This window comes from Leuciscus leuciscus, assembly GCF_965113295.1.
Source record: "Leuciscus leuciscus genome assembly, chromosome: 11".
In the NCBI taxonomy this organism is placed as follows: domain Eukaryota; kingdom Metazoa; phylum Chordata; class Actinopteri; order Cypriniformes; family Leuciscidae; genus Leuciscus; species Leuciscus leuciscus.
Window position 1 is genome coordinate 18,511,111 of NC_138735.1, and position 21,857 is coordinate 18,532,967.

The 21,857-nt window shown below is 36.6% G+C and overlaps 2 protein-coding genes across 2 annotated transcripts in view; both read right to left on the reverse strand.

The window, feature by feature from the left end:
* The window catches only part of cntnap2a (contactin associated protein 2a), a 410,290-nt gene that overhangs the window by 160,387 nt on the left and 228,046 nt on the right, over positions 1-21,857 (reverse strand). The window contains exons 9-10 of the mRNA XM_082183874.1: positions 14,197-14,346; positions 2,739-2,901 (exon numbers count right to left, since the gene is read on the reverse strand). Of these exons, the coding sequence (XP_082040000.1) occupies positions 2,739-2,901; positions 14,197-14,346 (313 nt within the window). The remainder of the gene's footprint in view (positions 1-2,738; positions 2,902-14,196; positions 14,347-21,857) is intronic.
* The window catches only part of LOC309508789 (uncharacterized protein), a gene marked incomplete at its 5' end in the record, with an annotated part of 237,159 nt that overhangs the window by 96,648 nt on the left and 118,654 nt on the right, over positions 1-21,857 (reverse strand). The window lies entirely within an intron of this gene.

Sequence of the window (21,857 nt, forward strand, 5' to 3'; positions counted from 1 at the left end):
GCCAGTGCAGCATGGTCATGAAAGTTTATCATTTGCATGCGTTTTGAAGCCTTGCCAATTTAAGCATTTAAGCATAAAAGAAGATGTGAAAGAGAACTCGCCAGGCTGTGTGCAAATAATAAAATTAATTCTATTTCACATCTCCTTGCGCTTAAACGAACAAATTCACACATATGTATCTCAAAATGCCTGCCTTGGCGAGTATCCTAGTAAACATAGTCGGTTATGGCTTAAGTGAACGTAAACAGTAGAGAAAGACAATGCATTTGAATCAGTATATTGGTTCTTTTTTTATTAATAATGTTTACTTCAAAGGGGTCATGGATTGAGAAATCAACTTTTCCTTGAGCTTTTGATATATAAAAGGTCATCGTAATATAAGAATATCCTGTAAGTTTCGGAGCTGAAAACTTCCTTGTTAGTCAAATAAAAGCTTTTATTGACAGCTGGCTCATCAAACGATGGATCTGCGAATTGGCAGATCTGTGACGATAGAGAGCAGCGAAACGCCGCCTCAACAGAAGAAGACCAACGCCTAATTCTGTTGCCTTCGCCCACCGATTCACGCTTGACATGTAATAGGTAAATAGCATAGGCCTATGTGGCGCTAAACTGGATCGAGCTACCAAGCAATAAAATTGCCGCTGAAGATTATACAAAATTGTGCAGTGCCTGGTTGTGGAAGAACACAGTCTTAAGCTTCCTTTGGATTCCAATTTTTTTGGAATGCGTGGTTGAACTTTATTTTTAATGAAGTTCCAGCTCACGTGGGTAAGACATTCTGCATTTTTTCGCTTCATTTCACCACGGATTCTTTTATAACCATGACACAGATCGAGGCTGGATTTGCAGACAGAACAAATTTTCACGATTAGTTAACCTTGAGAGCTGTAATAGTAAAAACTTGCTAAAGGTCTTCGAGAGAGTTCCACATGTAATACTTAGCTATTTCATATGCAAAGATGTCAGCCAATCTTTGGTAAAGTCTCACAGCAGACACGCCCCTTTAAACAGAGCGTTTAAATTAGAGGGCTAAAATCAGGCTAGGAAAAATGCCTTTTATTTCTAAATTATGAACATTTTTGATGTAAAAATCATACTAACATTATAAGTGCACACCAGGAAACATTTTGAAACGATAAAACAATGCAGTTCATGACCCCTTTAAAATGTACTCTTTGAAATTTAGATTAGTTAGATTGTAGTTTTAGCTGTGGTATTGAAATTGGAATTACTGGTTAAAGTGAGGCCGGTTAGTGAATAAGACTGAAAAAGTTTTTGCTTTAAAAGTGGTGAAAACTGTTTAGTGAATAGGACCCACTCCTTTATGTTCTGTTAGTTTCTGTTTTCATGGACTTTCAGTTTGTTTTCATTTGTTACGTGTCCGCCACTCATCTGTCTCATTGGTTACCGTCATTATTAGTTCATATGTGTCAGCTGTGTTTAATTATCATTGTTTGTGTTTAGTACTTAAGTTGTTCCCTGCACTGGTCCAGTCACAGTTATGTAATTTGTGTTTGTTAGCTATCTGTCTGCCTGCCTTTGGGAATAGTATTATTAACACTATTGTTGTTTGGAACCTTCTTCTCCTGTCTTCGTCTAATCGCCTGCATTGACCCCGTGACAAAGATATTGCAGTAAAAGATTTTTTTTTCCTATGGAAGGCTCCAGTCATGCTTCCTTCATCTCTATAGAATTGAATTGCCATCAAACAAGATACAAGAAAAAATACCATGCCAACATCAGATTTACCTCCAGATGTGCAATTGTGCTTATGAAAAAACAACAAAAAACTGAATTATATAATTAACGAACAGATGATGCAGTATTTGAAGGGTCAGGTTGATGTTAAATTACCATAAAGACAAATCTGATTAGTTGTGATTAAAAGCAAGCTGCTTGACCCTTAATTATCTGTAATTTGAAGGCAAATTACTGTTTTCTTGCACAATGGATGAATACATTAGCCCTCACATCTGTTTAGAAATCCTCCTGTCTGGATGATGAGATGTTATTCCATGAAAACATTAAAGATACAAACGGGACAGTCAACATGTTTATCTTGAAATGCAGGGCTTTCAAAAATATTGCTTTTCTGTTTTTTTCTTCTTCAAGTTTTTCAATTACTTTGCTCATTTTGTTGTAACCTTGTAATGGGTGGGTTTTGTGTTCATACTGTATGTCTTTTATTTTAGTCTTTGTACAGCTTTTGTTTTGAAGTTTTGTTGATGTTCTTTGTTAAGTTAATAGTGCTGTATCCGAATATGCCTACTTACCTACTACACAGGATACATAATATCCAGTACTTACAAAAAAGGTGGCAAAAACACCAGCTACAATGGTTTCTTGTTCCTCACGCTTTGTTTTACATTATCAATAAAGCTCCATTACCAGGATTTGCCTCTGATGTATTCACAACAATGTGGCAACCGAACAAAAAAACGCTAAGCCTTGGAGAGTGAAAGTATGTAAAATCAATCTAAAGATAACAACCAAGCGCAGGTCTCCTGTTCTCGCACAGCATCTGCATGCTGATTAAACTCTTCATTTGCCATTGAAGTCAAGGAATGAAGAAGGTCAACTCCAGGGAGAGCAGGCAGAAAGCGACAGATCCTGCCCCTAGGGCTAATGCTGCCAGTGGGGATAAAGCCACAGTCTCAGTCTGCTGCACCTGATAATCACGGTCTCAGCCAGTGTTTGTTGAAAGGCAGGGCAAGGGAAGAAGGGTTGGCTCTGACCTGTCAATGATGGCACACATGTCGAGGCTGACGTTCTCGAAGGCTCCCATCTTTCCCTGCTCCACTGCGGTTAGGTCAGCCAGCTGATCGTCCACCTGAATGAGCTGCATACAACCCTGGAACGAGCGCTGGAGGGGAGATGCTCTGGTTCTTAAAAAATAACCTGAACAAACAAAACACATGGCAAAGATGTTGAAAAAACATATGTTATGACTATAATAGCAGATGTAATATGACTGATATATATTAAGATAACAATTTGTTAACTTGAATTTTCATTTTGCATACACTACCATTTGGGGTCAGTAATATTTTGTAATGTTTTTGAAAGAAGTTTTCTATTTCTATATTTTAAAATGTAATTTATTCCTGTGATGCAAAGCTGAATTTTCAGCATCATTACTCCAGTCTTTAGGGTCACATGATTCTTCAGAAATCATTCTAATATCCTGATTTGGTGCTCAAGAAATATCTCTTATTATCATCAATACTGAAAACAGTTGTGCTGATTAATATTTTTGTGGAAACTTTGATCATTTTTTTTCAGGATTCTTTGATTAATAGAAAGTTCAAAAGAACAGCTTTATTTGAAATAGAAATTCAATCTATATATCTTCAATTCAATCTTCAAACTATACATTTGTGGCCAATGACAAATATGGTGATGATATGGCGCTTTTCCACTGCATGGTACGGCTCGGTTCGGCTCGGCGCGGAACGGTTCGGCTCGCTTCGCTTTTCCACTGCGTGGTACGACTCGGCTCGGTACGGCACGGTTCGGTTCGGTTCGTGTTGTAAATACAATGACGCTGGTAGTGATGATTCTGTCTGACCAATCAGTGATCTGCAGTGTTTTCACGTCACATTTTAGTATCGGTACGGTACGCTTGGAACCTCAACAGAGGTGGTACCATTTAAAGCGAGCCGAAGCGAGCCGTACCGTACCGTACCATGCAGTGGAAATGCGCCATAAGTGAGCCGTACCGAACCGAGCCGTACCGTACCATGCAGTGGAAAAGCGCCAAAGCGTGCCGTACCGAACCGAGCCGTACCGTACTATGCAGTGGAAAAGCGCCAATATATTGTGTAGCCCTAATTAACTGTACACATAATGTTAAAAATACATAACATAAAATCTTATTTCAAAGGCTTGCGCATTACATGCATCCAGAGATCCCAATCCTGCCCAAGTAAGTCCGTTATTTAATGAACTATGTTATTACCCGTAACTCAACATTTAAAAAAATGTCTGAATCATGCTTTAATTATAGTTGGAGAGCTTCTGCAAGAACTATTTTGCCCTCAAGTGAGACACTTAACCTCATACTCATAGGACTGAAATCTGTGTACTATATTTCTCTGGATAAAAAAGGTCAAACTAAATTTAACACAAAAATAAAGTCAGTGAGTGTGATCTAACATCGTATGTGTGAAAGGTAATCTAATGCCATGCATGCAAAAGCTGAACATAAGGACCATTAACTGGGGAAAAACCTATCAACCTAACCTCATTAACCAAGTGATAGCTTTGACACCAAAAAAGGTCATGTACATCGCAAACAATCAGCCAACTTATCTACTAATGAGATAAAACTACCTAGAAACACTGAACAAACCCAGATTAGACAGATTTCTCCATATGGACCGCTGACATTCCTAGGAGAAAATGCGCAACCTAGGCCCCAAAGATTTGGCAAATCCACAGGGTTGGTTACGCTTGTGTTAGAGGTAAACAAAGCTTTCCATTATGCCGATCACAGAAAGGTCTATTGAGATTCACCTTGCGTCCCCCTGACATTAATCTACAAATGAGAGCATCTGGAAGCATCAGTGTTTGCAAGGCACTTGCTTAAAAAAAAAAAAAAAGAAAAAAAAGAAGAAAAAACAACAACAACAAAGTTCCTCAAGTTTGCTGGGCCATCTGTCTTGTCTGCTTCCTGCACCTGTCCAGGAGTCTATATGCCTGAGCAGTCAACAGAGGAGAATGAGGAAGATGGGCTATTGGAAGACACACTGAGGGAAATGTGACTCACTACAGAGGAAAACCGAGAAAAACAAGCATCTGCTGACAAATTAAGGCAGGGCTGCAGTGGCATCTCAATGATTGCTGGGATTTGTGGGGATCTGGGAGGCCGCCAGGATCCGTGATCAACAAGGGACGTGGGAAAAGGCAGGCTTTCGTCACCCACGCTTGGATGCGACTTCCCGGTGACTGCTTTTGTCCCATTCTGCTGTCGTAATTAATTGAGGAGAGTCACATTTCTGACAAGATAACACTCTAAATTACGACTGAGGCCCACAACTCACACTCCTGACGGGGTTTCTGAGTAGCTTCTGCATGACTGTGTTTACGTGCTGCTGATGATTTTGCAGAGATTGGAGAATAACTACTGTAAGATTAATGAGTGTCTATGGGCTCCATGTATTATTCATGACTGGCAAATGGAATATGGAGGATTCCTGTGGGAAGCCCATGCTGTACATTTTTATCCTCATCAATAAGCTGAGTTCAGATGTTAACTGTTTTTGTTTATTCTGCTATGGATAGTCTATAATGATGTTAAGGTGTATCCAACATTGGTTAAACTTTATTTTGATGGCCCCCTTAAGACATTCTGTTGTAATATAGCACCTACAGTATGTCAACTAACTCTTACTTAGAGTATTAGTTGAGTATTTGACTGGTAGGTTTATGGTTAGACATGTACATGTAAAGTTACTAATAGTCAGTAGAATGTCTGTTGGGGGGTCATCACAATACAGTGTTAGCAGATATTAAGCAGACAGTCTACTAATACTCTTATAGGAGTTAGTTGACATGGAGGTTCAACATTACTTATAGTCAACGGAATGTCTAAAGAGTACTATCAAAATAAAGTGTTACCCTATCAGACACTACAGAATATGAGGTCAAATGGTGTGTAAAGCAGTCATTTTTCCTAAAGTGACATGAATCAGGATGTCTCAGAGGGCTTTCTTGAGCTCACTGTGTTCTCAATGAGGCCCAAAACAAAGTAAAAGTGAGGGGAAACAATGTAATTAAGGTGAAAAATATAATATTCTTAACAGGTCCATAAACTGGCCTGAACGGGTCAAACTGCAACAGATGGGCTGATCACAGAGTAAACAGCTCACCCACTCGGACAACACCACTTTTGTTGATCAAGTCCAAATCTAAATTAACATAAAATTATTTGAAATGAGCCAGTGAATAACCCAGTGTTCAGTTTTATACCACCTCTGCAAACATCACGACGTATGCGCCTTTATCAAAGATTGTTGGTCTAAAGGAGACACCAAAAAAAGAAAAGAAAACAAAAGTAAATTAGATTTACTTAACTTTACCAAGTATAAATTAGTTCGGTAAATGTCAAATGGATTTATTTAGCCATTTACTGAACTTAGAAAGTAACATGTTACATTCAAGTTTAAGTTCATAACTTTTATTTATTTATTTTAAATACTTAACATTTATTTTCAATTCATATTATGTACACTAGACCGTTCAAAATTCTGGGGTCAGTAATATTTTTATTCTGCAAGGGTGAATTAAATTGATCAAAAGTGACAGTAAAGACGTGTATAATGTTACAAATAATAATAAAAAATAAAGAAAAATTCACATTTCAAATAAATGCCGTCCTTCTAAACTTTCTATTCATAAAAAAAAAACTGAAAAAATTTATCACAATTTCCACAAAAATATTAAGCAGCATAACTGTTTTCGACATTGATAATAAATAGAAATGTCTGAGCAACAAATCAGCATGTTAACATTATTTCTGAAGGATAATGTGACACTGAAGACTAGAGTAATGATGCTGAAAATTCAGCTTTGCCATAACAGGAATAAATTACATTTTAAAACATATTAAAATAGAAATTTAAATTGTAATAACATTTAACAATATTACTGTATTTTTGATCAAACAAATGCTTGATTAGTCTTGATTAGCATAAGAGACTCCTTCGAAAATATAAAAAAATATTACCAACCCCAAACTTTTGAATAGTACAGCAAACCATTAAAATGACTCAAAATCTAATTACTCAATTCAATTTGATAGTTTTTTTTTTTCTATAAAACTGAAATGCAAAAATCTTTTTGAGTCAGTGTAATAAAAATAATAGCCAAACAAGTTAGTAACAGCAAATAAAAACTCTACTACAAGCCATATACTGTTTCAAAGAAACATTTGAGAGCCCATTTTCTTTACTCCACTCTATTACAAAGTTATCAAAACAAAAGCTGACCTCCTACAGGTTGATGGGTATTTCAAAGTCCTAATCTGAAGCAGAGGAACTCTACGGTCCTTCTATGTTTAATGTCTTCTTTATTACAAAATCCAATCTACTGCCATCTCCCATCAGACAGTCATTAGTTCGGTGAGGTCTGCCACAAATGTGCAGAATCATCCTCTGTAAAATAGGTTTGGGAGACTACATCTAACCAGAGAGGATGTCGGGAGACAAGCAGTCCCTTTCTTGGAAAAACAAAGATCTATTCTCCTGGTTCCACTGCAGACAGCTAAATACATGCAAGATGGTGTTTTGGAGACATTGGGGACTGATGGGATTTTTCTGTTTGCTAGAATATTCCATCAGGTCTTAAATGATCAAACATGTGCTAAAACTAATTATGTTTTGTTCGCAGATGAGCATCTTGGGCAAAGCAAAACTGGACCCCATTGACTTTAATTATTATGGACAAAAAAAAAAGGCGATTTTTCTAAATGTCTTCAGTTAAGTTCAACAGAAAAAAGGAAAGTCATACAGGTTTGGAATGACATGAGGGTGATAAATGATTTTTATTTTTGTGTGTGCTTCATTTGTCTTTCGCCCAACAACAAGGGGGATTTTTCCTTAAATGCTATCTTTTAGGCAAAGCAATTTATTTTTATATATCACAACCAATATGAACTATTTAACAGTTCAGTGGAATGGTTAACATTTTTGTTAACTGAAATAAAGCAACAAAAATCAATGGTCATCAATTATTCCACTTATAACACGGTCACAATGTCTAAGTACAGTTGTTGGTGTCTGTTTTATCTCCAGATATGTTGCGGGTTACTTGACTCGGCGGTGTTGGTTGGATGCAGTGTAACGTTAACGTCACTGGCTACTGGCTGGATATGCTAAAGAAGCTGTAAGTCTACCTATTATTTACCTATTACCTTTACATAAAATATTTTATTATGCTGCAGTATGTTCTCTGTGTTTGGGTGCGTGCGCCTTAGTTCAATTTGGCTAAGCATTTCTGCAGAAAACAGTGATGTCATCGTCCAGCTCAGTACAATTCTTATCAAAAACTGTCATTGTTCATTTGAAGTCAGTTCAGTGTTGCTTCAGTTACGTTCAGAAACTATGTAAAGATAATCAAAGTAGTTACTGAAGTACAATTTGGTCTTAAACCGGCTCTGAAAAAAAGAGTCATTCAGTTCAGTCCAGTTCAGTTCTCATCTGATATTGTCAGTGCAATTAAATCAATAATATTGTTGAAAATTAAGTGCCCCCTAACTAAGCAAGCCAGAGACAACAGTGGCAAGGAACCCACACTCCATCAGGTGACAGAATGGAGAGGAAAAAAAACCTTAAAAAATGCTTATGTATTAAATAGCCTAATACAATAATTTTTTTTACAATGAATAAAAAAACAAAACAAAAAACTGCCAGGAAGAATTAACATTAACAACATTTATTTATTATTTTTACTTATCTTGAAACTGCAATCAAATAAGTCAATGGGCGCAATGCCCTCAGGCGACTGTTATACCGATAGACTAATACATTGGAATGAATAAAAAATATTCTATGAAATATCTACAGGTGATTTTATAAAATATTTTTTTAATTATCCACAAAATTAACATTTCTTCTGTTTACAGTCTTGTGAATTAACAATAGTTAATTAAGCTGTTAAAAATTATTTTGTCTATTTATTTATTTTATTTTTTAATTAAGTAATAATTCATTAAAATGATTTATATATATTTTTTTTTAATTACCTGGAGCCAGCATAAAAATTAATTTAAAAGCATTGTATAATAAGACATGCTAACTTTGTAAAGATACTAATCAGATGTTTCCTTCTTTTCTTTTACAGCAATGGACATTTTTGTTCAACAAAAACTCCTCAACTGGAATCTTGAGTGCCTCATTGAAAAATTGCTGGTAAATATGTGACGAACAATTTTGCATTTCAAATTCTCTTTCTTTGTAGGTAATCTTTTTTTCAGAGTTGCATCCAGTGCCAACCCTAACCCTTAACAAAGTTTGCTACACCATTCACAATAAGCACAAAAACATGAATGGCCAATTTACTTGTCCAAAGTACAAGCACATGACAAGACTTAATGTCAAACCATGTAGGGTGAATTTAAATCAGTTACATTGGTCCCTTTATACCCTTCCTTCTATACTACTAAAATCTATACTCTACAGAACATTATATTTATGTATCTCATGTATTGGATTTGGACCTTATAATGTTTTGTGCATACATATCACAGCTCTCCAAATACTTGTCTGAAACAAACACAGATTCTTGGCAGGGAAATCCAGTAGTTATGGAAAAACGATCTGCATCAGGCCAGTCTGTCTATCACTGTAATGAGGATCTGAATCAGCTGTATATCTGTTTCTTGTGTTTATCTTGCACAAACACACATGACTGTCTTTGCTCTATAGAGTCATTATCTCACGGCTGCTAACAGTAATAACCCACCGGTAGAGGCACAGAGGGTTCACTTTCCAATCTGCACATTGCAAAATACAAACTTTCTATTTTATTTATCTATTTCAAAGTGCACTGGTATTCTGCTAGAGAAAGCTATGATACAATCTTACCCACATTGGGATGCCAAACAATAGCATAGCATCACCAGCATGAAGAACATACTACAAAACCTTTTGAACCATTTAAATGGTTTTCTGAACAGAGATAAAGCCCTTTCCTAGATTTAATGTATACATTCATACTGATTTTAAGCTGAGAAGCCATCATAATTCTTGCATTAAGCTGACGTCTGAGAAGCCAACCCAACCCAGATAAACAAGCATCATTCCATAGGACTGACAGACCTAAGGGAGATTGTTATGCAGTGCAGTCTGCCAGCACGTGCATGAGTGTTCACACTGATGAAATGCATTACATCTGCCTGAGTGAGGTGAATGGGAATATATGAGCAGGAATCAAAATCTTTTCATGCGCTGCCTCTAGAAACCTAATTTGTTTGTCCTTTTTGTGTGTGTGTAGCTGACCCCGCCATTGCTATCTCAGTCTGATCAGATCCTTGCCTTTGATGTTTTTACCATATTAAATTTAATGTGCCCAGGTCCATGCTCTACAATTAGCTTCCATGCATAAACAGCTTCAATTTACCTGTGTTCATGCTGGTGGTTTCACAAGATAAACAAGAAACTTGGTGGGTAAAGATCTATATTTATACACATTTGGCAAAAAACAAAACTGTACTCTAAATTGCTCATTTAATGCTTAAGTGTCTTCTAACGTGTGTCTCCTTGCTTTATAATAATCAACTGAATAAATAACAACCTTGCTTTATAATGACCATTCATCAGCTGGCAATGGAGCATTTCTGTTGGCCCAAACACCTTGAGAGTCAACAAAGCTGCCAAAGCTCAATTTGTTACACCAATTATTTAAAGGAAGGCCCTTATAAGGAGATTTTAGTTTAATAATTTAATTGCTCAATATTAGTGCAGAACATCTGCACACACTAATGGATATCACAGAGTCTGTTTGTTTACAGGATAGCACTATGGCGTGCAAAAGCAAAATGCATTAACTACTGTACACATGCCAAAAATAGGTTATGGCTGAAATCAGATCTCTTAAACCAAAGGTTTTCAAATAAAAACCAGGGAGGGGAACACACAAGGAGGTGTTTGAGGGGCCACAGAAAATTTGAGAGAGAAAAAATAAATTATACAAAATTGATTTATAAATTTTTTTTTTGGGGCTACGAAAGAAAAAAAGTTAACTTTAACGTATTAATTAATTAAAGATATTAATTAAATACATTTAATACTAGGGATGCACCAATACCACTGATGCCCATACTTTGATTTTTGGTACACATCTACCCAATATTTTACACATACACTGTAAAAAAAAATTACATCCCCAAGTCAAAAATTTCTAGTGACTGATAACATCTACATTTTTCAATTAGTCTGACGTATTATTTCTCATTGAGCCAATGTTAACAGACTATTGCAACAAGAATTACACTTGGGCCAATTTAAAAATTTCGATGTGACCAGTCACTAGAAAATTTTGACTTGGAGAGGTTAGACATTTTTTACAGTGTATTGGGTAGAGAAACCAAAAGAATATGAATCATATTTGTTGGCTTAATTGTTTCCTTTAGTTATTTTCATGCTTAATTATGCCTGTAAAATTATTGTATGAACATGTTACTGTTCTTTTCTGTTCACTGTTCATTCTATTGCTCTATCGTATTTCGTCTACAGCGCACATTTATTGGAGCATTTTAATGAGTACGAGTACACAAGTGCAGTTGTAGATATCGGTATCGGCGCATCCCTATCTACAGTATTTTTATTACATTTACTAAATTTGTTTAGTAAGCGCTCTCCGAGCGGCCATCAAGCGGGCCGAGACCGATGAAAAGATGGGTCTAGGTCCGATTCCAAACCAACTCTGGTGCAGTTCGACTGAAATATGAATGCAACACGGACCAAAGATATCTAAATGAACCAAAAACAAGATGCGATGTCACAAGATGCGACCCTAAAAAAGGACAAAATGCTCAAGCATATATATCGGATTTTTCTTCACCATAGTCGCGATGTTGCTCATTAGCGTTCGTTACAGGCATTGGAATCATGTCTTTTTGCAGCAGATCTTCATTTGTGTGTGTGACGGAGGGATTCCTGTCGCAGTTTTGACTCCTTTACACATATAACAATCTCTTTGTGAGATCTCAGCTGATAAAAATATCATAATATGCATGCACATACAGTACAATGACCGGTTATAGCCCAGCATGCAGCATTGTTTTGGATATTAGGTAAATTCCATCACAAAATATACGCCATAAAAGCATTTTTATTTTATTTATTTTATTTTTTTTATCTTTAGATTCATGTTAAAAATGATAGTGTGAACGCTAAGCGAACCAGGACTAAATGTATCATTTTCTTTTTTGGTCCGGACCAAAAGAACCAAACTACGAGTGTGAACACACCCTAAAATGAAAATGTAGTGAGTTATGTTTTTTTCCCCCTTTCCTATTTTAATGTTAGGTTTACACATCTACTATTACTCTGATAGTGGGCAGAACTAAATGTAATACAATAATAATATAATAAAATGTAACACAAAGTATATAGAAAAGATAATATACTGTATTAAGAATTTGCTTTGGCTTTAGTATAGTGACATAGAAGGAAGGAAGGTTGGATGTTTGGAGGAAGTTTGGAAGGAAAGAAGGAATACATGAAGGAATGTTTTAGAATGGGGTCCCCAAAGGATCATCAATAATGTCTAAAAACCCCTGGCTTAGACCATGATCTGTCCTGTAGCAGACAGATTTGGATCAACTAAGCTTCGATCAGAGAAAACTGTTCATCCCAAATATGGGGAACTAAATGTGCTTAAATTGATTCCTCTTACAGGTTTCAATCTGTGTTTTATGTGTTTAGTCATTCCCAAAGTTAACGTTCTTTGGCATATTCATATTCTGCCATATGGGCAATCTTTCTAAGCTCAAAAAAGATCAAATCAGCATCAGCAGTAAACAAATCAGACAGTGCAGACACATCTCTCTGAAATAATAGTGATGGATGGAAAAGCATGATTGATAATTATAGTTTGTGTCCAGGTGAACCAACAGGAACGAAGGGAGGAGAATTTAAGCTTTTTGATCTCATTTTAGAAGCTGTCATGTGTAAATGTGCTGCTGCGCCGTGCCAGACCAAGAGCGGAGGGACTGCAGTTCTTACTTCTTTTAGCTGTTTTTGAAGATGTGTGAGTCTGATAAAGCTATCAGCCATGCAATCCCTCAGCCTCTATAGACAGGCAGGTTGATAGCACCAGACACTGCCGTCTATCTCAGCTGCCGGTTTTCCTTTGCACACTTGCCTCTCTGAGCCACTGAACATGTTCTTATCTCTGACTTCCTGCCAATGGTCCGATTGGACAGATGGCTGGCTGAAGAGGGCACCGGGGTGGGTTAGTTTCCATCAGAGGGGAGAAATTAATGTGTGTATGGTGGCACATGCAACTTTGGATCAAAAACTTAAAAATCTAATGGCAAAATATGAAGGAAGGTCACAGCACCCTCCCACTCCATCAAAGTGAAATCAAAGAATGAACTGGTGTGACGTCCTTTCGAACAAAATCAGGCCAAAACGAAGTTTATTTAGTGTTCGTTTTGGGAGTTCAAAACAGCTTGCCAAAGCAAAATTTCTCGACTTTTCGGATCGTAAACACTTTCAAACTACCATTATGAGGCTCCGCCTTCTTTGATGTGGAAATCTCTCGATTAATTTCTTCTGTTCAGTCTGTTGTGGTCAGATGTGAGTAAAAACATGAACACACTGGAGAGCCGCTTTATAGTATAAATTAAAGTCGTAATTTTATTTGAAAGAGTCACTGACACTGTTTTTTTTTTATGTTTAATACTGTAAAGCTCCTTGCTTTAAAGCAATATATTGAATAAAGTGCTATATACTTATAATGACTTGATTGTACTTTGACTTTGAGTATATCAGATTCCTTTATCTGACATCTTTGGACCGAGAGAAATCATGAAAAACGGATGCTTCCAACAGCTATAGAAGTTCTTGATTTTCTGACTATCTTCTTCTGACTACCAACTCAAGATGGCAGCGATAAGCCTAGCAAACTTTTTGATGGCTTTGCCAAAAAGCTTAGATGGACTAGCTATGGCTCGCATTTGACTTTTATCTCAGTTGCATTGTGAGGCCCAATGTTTTTCCTAGAAGACGCAGTTATGACTTTAAGTGAATTTTAAATAAGTGATGTGTGATGAATTTTTTATTCATTCTTACATCAAAACTGTACTGACATTTTGCCTTAACACTCTGAGAGTTTAAAGACATTGGAAGATGTTCACACTAATCTGGGCAGCCAATTATTTCTTCTTTTAAGCAGACCATCCCTTTGTTAATGTTCTTTCGTTTTCCAATTAAACAAGATTAAACATAAAAGCATATCAGCATATATGTCCATCCTGATTTATTTAAAGGGTCGTCTTTATGCATGCATAGTGAAGCAAGTTCTCTAGTCCTTTCTAGTGCTGGTCTCTCAGCAGAAACAAATTCAAAGGCCTTTGTAAATCAGTGTCAGCGTCCAATACACCAGGGACAGTGAGAAGATCTGAAGATCTATTCTTATGGTACTTTGGCATTCTCAGTTTTGGTGTCTGTAAATTTCTGAACTTGCCTCCAAAGTGGTACGTGCTTCCTGTTGTGATCTGGACAGGCGAGTTGGTTCTCACAGCCGATGCTTCATCCCCATCAATAGTCAGCAAAGCAAAGTTCTCTTTGGCCAGGAAACGAACATCATGCCATTCTCCATCATTTAGGCCAGAACCTGTAAGAAAAGATGAATTAACTATAAATTAACAATAAAACTATGTTGCAACCTTTTCACGGTTGACTTCTGTCAAGTAAAAATACATAATTTCCACACACCTTGATTGCAAACATCTTAATTTTTTTTTAACCTAATTATCAATTATGTCAGATAATTATATCTGAGTTTTTCTCCATGATATAATTTCCTGTTTGATTTATTTATTTATTTTTCTGGTACATTGGTCATGCCACAATTTTACAGTTTTACAGTATTTTTGATCAAATAAATGCAGCCTTGGTGAGCACAAGAGACTTCTTTTAAAAACATTAAAAAAAAATCTTATCGATTACAACCGCCAAACTTTTAAACGGAAGTGTATATATATATATATATATATATATATATATATATATATATATATCATATGAAATAATAATAATAAAGATACTACTTAATTATGTCTCTTTTCTAAAGTCTTTTAATAAAAATATTTTTTCTTCAATATGATATCAGGACAGTTGTATTACATTTACTTACATGACTTTATGCCCACCAAAAACATAATAAATAAATTAAAATGAACATGCTCATTATTGAAGCGGTGTATTCAGGTCATTGTGTGTATGAATTGCATTTTGAATAATAAAAAAAAGAGTGTAACAACATTCACCAAAATACATATAGTGAATGGGATTTTTACTTCTGGAATCCGACTGCTGAACTCAATAGGCTAATGAGAATAAAATAACAAGCCTCAGAGTCTCCATTGAGGGCGGATTCAAGGCGATGGGGGGTTCAGGTTGACGAGCCCACAGCAGCTACTGATTTGACAGCTCTGATTGATAAATCAGAGTGGTGTTATTTACTCTGATGCCATCGTGAAGGGCAAAAGTCATCAGAACATAATAACCAGGTTGATGCTAGCTTAGAGGAATGAATTCTTTGCCACCATTAATCATGCACTGATGGAAAGACATTACCTCATTGGAGGTCCCCAGTGGCCAGTTTACCTCTATCTGTCACACACCACAAAACACTGAACAACTGTTCTCTCCTTTCTGAGCGCTCTCACTCTCGGGCACAGTCCACTTGGTACGAACAAGGCCAAAGTACCTAACACGCCATTACCTCTGATAAATTTGTCTCTCAGAAGTTGCTGGTGATATAAAGGGAGAGCGCTTTCTGCCATTTACTCGTATGTCGTCCATCAGTTTCGCTCAAACTCTGTACATTTTGTGCTTGCGTAGGTGTATGAAGTGGACGGTGTAGCAGACAGCCTGGACATGCCTGTCACGAGCGGCTCTGTGGGACAGTTTGACAAACAGATGGCTTTTGTGTACATGATAAATTATGTTCAGTGCCGTAATGTGGCAACACCACATCAAATGAGTGTCAGTGACGTCTGAGAGTTGGGTGCACAAAGCTGATGAGATTATGGTGTGAGCTGCATCTGATTATATCGGGATGCTCTGAAGAAAAATACAGCATAGTTAAGATGGTTTAACTCTTATATAACCAGTAAAACAAGTGGGTAACCAGCATAAGGTATGCTTTAATAGCTGGTTAAACTTGTGCCAGTAACAGACTAGCATTGCCCAATTAAAACTAGTCTAAAGGCTTCTTTTCAACAGGGAATTGCAGTTAAATGTTAATTACAATAAAAAAGATTGGCGATGCAGGTTAAAACAATATACCGCTATCCATAATAAAAAGCAAATACATAGCACAAATAGGGTAGCCCGATACACAAACAAATGACTGATTTGAACTGATTCTTTTGAATCATTCAAACTTATAACGATTTTACTATTTATAACTATATTCAGGCTATTCCGTCTTGAAACAAAGAATTGAAGGCTCGTGAAACTTGCACCAGTACTATTACTCACTGGTTGTGGACTGCTCTGCCTCTGTCAAACAGGTAAGCGATCACTCAGTGGAATTATTGAGCAATATTTGGATTAAACAAGTGTTTATATTGCGTAGTTATATATAGTCACCAAAAAGGTTTTCAGTTTGTCATTAAAAGCAATTCAAACATGAAACTGTGTGATGCTTTAGCTCCAAATTCAGTAAACACATTAACAATGCATACAGCACATGCAAGAAGATGAATCTAGAATATGAACGCAATGCGTAACGTTGTATTTTAAGTGTTTAATAACAGTTTTCGGTTACACTTTATTTTAAGGTGTCCTTGTCACAGTGAAATTATACATTTAACTACTGAGTAATATTAATTAACATACTTACTATAGGGTTAGGGTTAGGATTAAGTTTGGTTTAGGGTTAGTTGAATGTAATTATGCATAATTTATAGTTATTACTATAGTAGTTAGTGTTATGTGTAACAAAGACACTGTAATATAAAGTGTTACCCAGTTTGCTATAGGGAAAAAAGCATAAAATACTCCTGGTAATTAATGACGCATAACAATCTCTCCGATCACCAACACAAGATTTTGTGTCATTTGAATAATAAACGTTCTGATTGAACAGTTTAGTAATGAGAGGAACCTTAATGCTGTGAGCCTTCTCTATCATTCATGCAGTAATAACTATCACAGGATATTGTGTATGAAATAATCTTTATTATTATTTATTTTACATGATATGCATCTGAGTTAATTAAATAATTAAAACAAGTTATTTTACACCAGCTTCTTTGTTACTCATCTAAAAAAACAGAAGCTTCATTGCATGGTTGCGTTACAAAAAATGACGTTAAACTTAGCGTTAAACTTAGTTAAAATAGCATTTTAAAGTTATTTATTAATAAATAAATTATATTTATTGCAGTGTTCATAACTTTATAAAAAATGTATCAAATTCTGAAAGGTCTATAATCATTGTAAGGATTTTTTTTTAATATATATATATATAGTTTCCTAAAAAAAAATGCAATCACTTAATGAAAAAAATTGCGATATACATTTCTATTCACAATATCCACGAATGCTATACATCGATAAAAAAGTAACAACAACAACAATTAAAAAAACAATGTTTCACAAAAAATCCCTCAGTGTAACCATACTACACTCAAAGGTGCTCTAATTAGGTCAGAAAGGTGGATTGATGTAGACCTTCAGTATCACTGCGATCGGCCTTTTGCGACTTACCTAATTACACTACAATGGTGTGAAAGGGCAGCATCCCTGCATGTCTCTGTGAAAGACCCTGTGGTCCTTACCCATCGTCACAGATTAATTAAGACAGGAAGAAACCCTCTGTTAACACAAAGTGGGTCCCTTGAACTCTGAAGGATCAACATACAGTCATTACTTTTCTACCTTAATCAACTTTCCCATGATGACCTTCAGCTCATCAGGATCACACACATTTTTAGTCTCTCTCTTATAATGAACTCTCAGAATAAGAGATGCTCACAGACAACACCACCAAACAGATTTGGATAAATGTCTTGTGAGTTCCAGTCGCACAAAACCATTCAAGTGTGAATGACATTTGAAGGACTCAGCGCCCTTTGAGAAGCAGGTGCATCCTCATATGGGGTTCAAAGGTAGGGATGCAATTACAGCGATGCACAGCCTCCAGCTCTATTTGTCATCATGGTAAGTCTGATATTTGAGTATGTGGGTCTGGATAAGGATGCAAAAGGCTCAAGCCAAGATGCCCCAGATGCAATAATGTCAGAAAGTTTGCGCTTCCTCACTACTCAGAGGTTCACAGACACCAATCCATGATTAATGTTAGGCTTTGCCAGGAAAAAGAGCTCTTTGGAGAGCAAAAACTTCAGGCTTCTGCTTTTCCATGAATATGGTTTTTTGATACCAGAGTGTCTGAAATTGTTTTAAAAGCCCCTTTTTTAACATAAAAAGAGAGAGAAGCGCTGAAATATGTAACAGGCCTCCTCTGTCCATCCCACTGAAGAATATTAATGACTTATTCAAGGGAGGTCTTGGTTATGTGACCAATTCTGATTTTCTACTAATGTCACAGGCAAAACTTTTGGAGGAAATTTAGAGAGAATGAATTGTGCAGGAATTTTGCACAAGTAGCTTTAGTGCCTGATTCACTGACGGACTTATGCAAATCAGGTAATGGCAAAAAAGCAATAGAAAATGCACACAAATATCTCTTTCAAATTAAATGTCAAAAGCACAATGAGCCTTGAGTGAATGAGTGAATAAGGCACACTATATTGAGCTGAAATGACATAAAATGGAGCCCTGTTTGCACTGAAAATAATGACACAGCGAAAATGTCTTACATTTGGACCTGGTTAAACTGCTTTGTGGGTGGTTAATAAGACAGTTTTCACACAAAAGTGATGCCACTGTTAAATTTTTTAATTAAGTACCTTTTGATGTTTTATATAAACCAGGTGACTGGACTCTGAACCTTTCAAAATGTTTCGTGACAAAAATACACTACCATTCAAAAGTTTGCCATCTGTAAGATTTTTTTTTCAAATGATGTAACGTTATTTGAAAACAGTCACTGATACTCTCCAAACCAAGGCCGAAAAAACTGTAAAAAAAACGTCTCAGGTTATGTCTGTAACCCTTGTTCCCTGAGAAGGAAACGAGACACTGCGTCTTAAAAACTACTCTTTGGGGACGCTCCCTGAGCGCACGCCTCTGAAGTATGAATGAAACTACTCCAATCCTGATTGGTGTTGCGTCATGACGTAACATGTGACGGCGTACCCGGAAGTATAAAATGACGCCGGCACACACACGCGTTAGCCTCGTGATGAAGCAAGCCGCTCCCGGGCATAACCCAGACGTAACCCGAGACGTTCCCTTTCGAGGGAACTCGCACTGCGTCGTAAAAACAACTCTTTGGGGAATGAATACCCACTATACCACGCATCAAAATGCCGGCCCCTGTGTGAAACTGTATCAGGCACAAGCTAGGGCGAGAGCACCCGCGCACCGGGCGTATTAGGGAGGTGCAGACTATAAAATCTGATAAAAGTGTGTGGGGTAGCCCAACCGGCTGCCTCACAGATCTCCAGGAGGGGCACCCCCGAGTAGAGGGCCCTAGAGGAAGCCATGCCTCTAGTGGAATGAGCCCTTATGGCCAAAGGTGAAGGCAGATTGTGCACCTGGTAAGCCGAGACAATAGCCTGTACAATCCAATTACTGATTGTTTGCTTCAGTGTTAATTTCGTTGACGAATAATTTTCGTCATTATTTTCGTCAACGACATTTTTTCACAGACGAAAACGAGACGATAACTAAATAAAAACTAGTTTTGAATGACAAAAACTATGACGAAAATCTATAGACATTTTCGTCAACGAATAAAAACTAGACGAAAATGTTAGATAGTGACGATTTGGGAAGCGATCCAGTCTGATGTCCTGCATTTGTGGTAGATGCGCACAATTGTACTGTAACGTGATCTACCCAGCAGCGGCACACGAGTTGGCATGCGCTGCATGTCTCATAAAACGTTAAAACATGTAAACGTCTGGGAGAATGAGTAGAGCAGACATGAAGATCTGAATAAGAGTGACGACGCAAGAAAAGAGCTCTGTTCGGTACGGTTTTCTGTGCGCACACACCCGACCCGAAGCGTGCAGCCATTCACATAGACACCTAGCCTATACAGCGCGCGAGTACTGAACTGAGCTCTCTTTCGTGTCTGAATGGACAAATACACACAAATATTATGTCTAAATGTCCGTTTTGGAGAGTATTCACGTAAATGATGTCGGTTATGTCTTAAACAGTTGTGAGTGTATCTATGTGCATCAGTGCATTGGATCCGCATGTCATTGGACATGATCCGATGTCTTAAAGTGACAGTGGGTAATAAACCTAATGCGGTCTGTGTCCTTAATATTGATCAAGCAACAAAAGAAAAAGAGAAAAGCATTCACTGCTCGTTAATAGCTTTAATAAGGATTAATTATATTTAATTCATACAAATAAATATGTCTGCTTGAAAGAATAGAGAATGATGTATGCAAGTAGTGATAAAGAATTCATATTCTTCATTCATTGAAAAAAAGACTGTCTTTTTTAAGTTACAGTAGTTAAATCTGGATCTGTATTGCACGTTCAAACTTTAAAATCATTCATATTAGCAGGTATGTTTTCTCCGGGAGTATATGGGTTTGGAAATTTTTGAGAAATTCTAAATAAATGCATTTAAATTGAAACCCATTATATTTTAGTCGACTAAATCTACTGTAGATTTAGTCGACTAAAATCTTATTGTATTTCGTCGACTAAAACTAGACTAAAACTAAAACAATTCAGATGACTAAAATATGACTAAAACTAAATGTCATTTTAGTCAAAAGACTATGACTAAAACTAAATCAAAATTTGCTGTTAAAATTAACACTGGTTTGCTTGTGCAATTGCACTGCTTACTATTTTTGTGGACACCATGATACATACATTTCAGGATTCTTTGATGAATAGAAAGTTCAAAAGAACTGAATATATTTGAAATAGAAATCTTTTATAACATTATAAATTACTGTATTGTCACTTTTAATCAATTTATTGCATCCTTGCTGAATAAAAGTATTAATTTATTTTTAAAAATACTGTGGACGGCAGTGTGTGCAACAGCATTTAAAAATTATAATAAGATGTCTAAAATAAGTTTCATAATTAGATTGTTATTGACTCCAAAAAGGACCTTTTATTGATGCAATAAAATAACCTTACCAGCAAGAGGGCATACATATTATCCGTTTTTGACAATGCATCAGCTATTTTGAGTGAAAACCTATTGTCTAAGCACTGTTTAAGGCCACATCCTGTTTAATTCATACCTCTAGGTTGACCTGGCACAAAGCTACAGTTTGCTTTGTATCTTGACTTTGACCTGTTGTATGGTCAATTTCTTGAGGCACAGCCTGTGGGCTCCAGGGAACGGAGCTCAGACTCTCCATTACTGTTTGCAGAGGCTTTCGTGAGTGATGTAAAATACACACTACCACCCGATGGCCTTCACACATTCATCCACGCAGAATCAGAAATATTGCCAGCTATTTTTGGGGTATAATCACTGGATGTGTTCCTTTAACTGCTGTAAACAGACTGAAGGAGAGATCAGCTAAATAATACATACTGTATATATTTCTAAAATCATTTACATAAATAAATAACGCACCATATAGACAATTTTCTACTTTTTTATCAATTCAAAAAGTTACTAAATAACTGATGGATAGACATAAAATGAGCGAAAAAGAACGTGTAGATGTCAAAGACTGTGTGGAGCTACATCAAGAACACTGGATAATTCAGCAGAAGCCTGAGGGATAAATCTGATATTCTCTGCTCATAGTCACCTCCACAGACATAACACATTGATTTTTGAAGCTATCACTACCCTGAAGGGGACAGGAAAACTAGAGAGAGAACTCAGTTTATTTCTGAAACTGACTGATAAAATTTGACCAAGGCACTGGCTCTGAAATAGCCAAACCTCCTGTTTTTCCTCTGGAAAATGGACATGGTTAAGCCAAGTTCATGGGTCAAAGCTTTGAGATTTTCAAAGCTGTTTTTTTTATTTTATTTTTTATCTTGGCA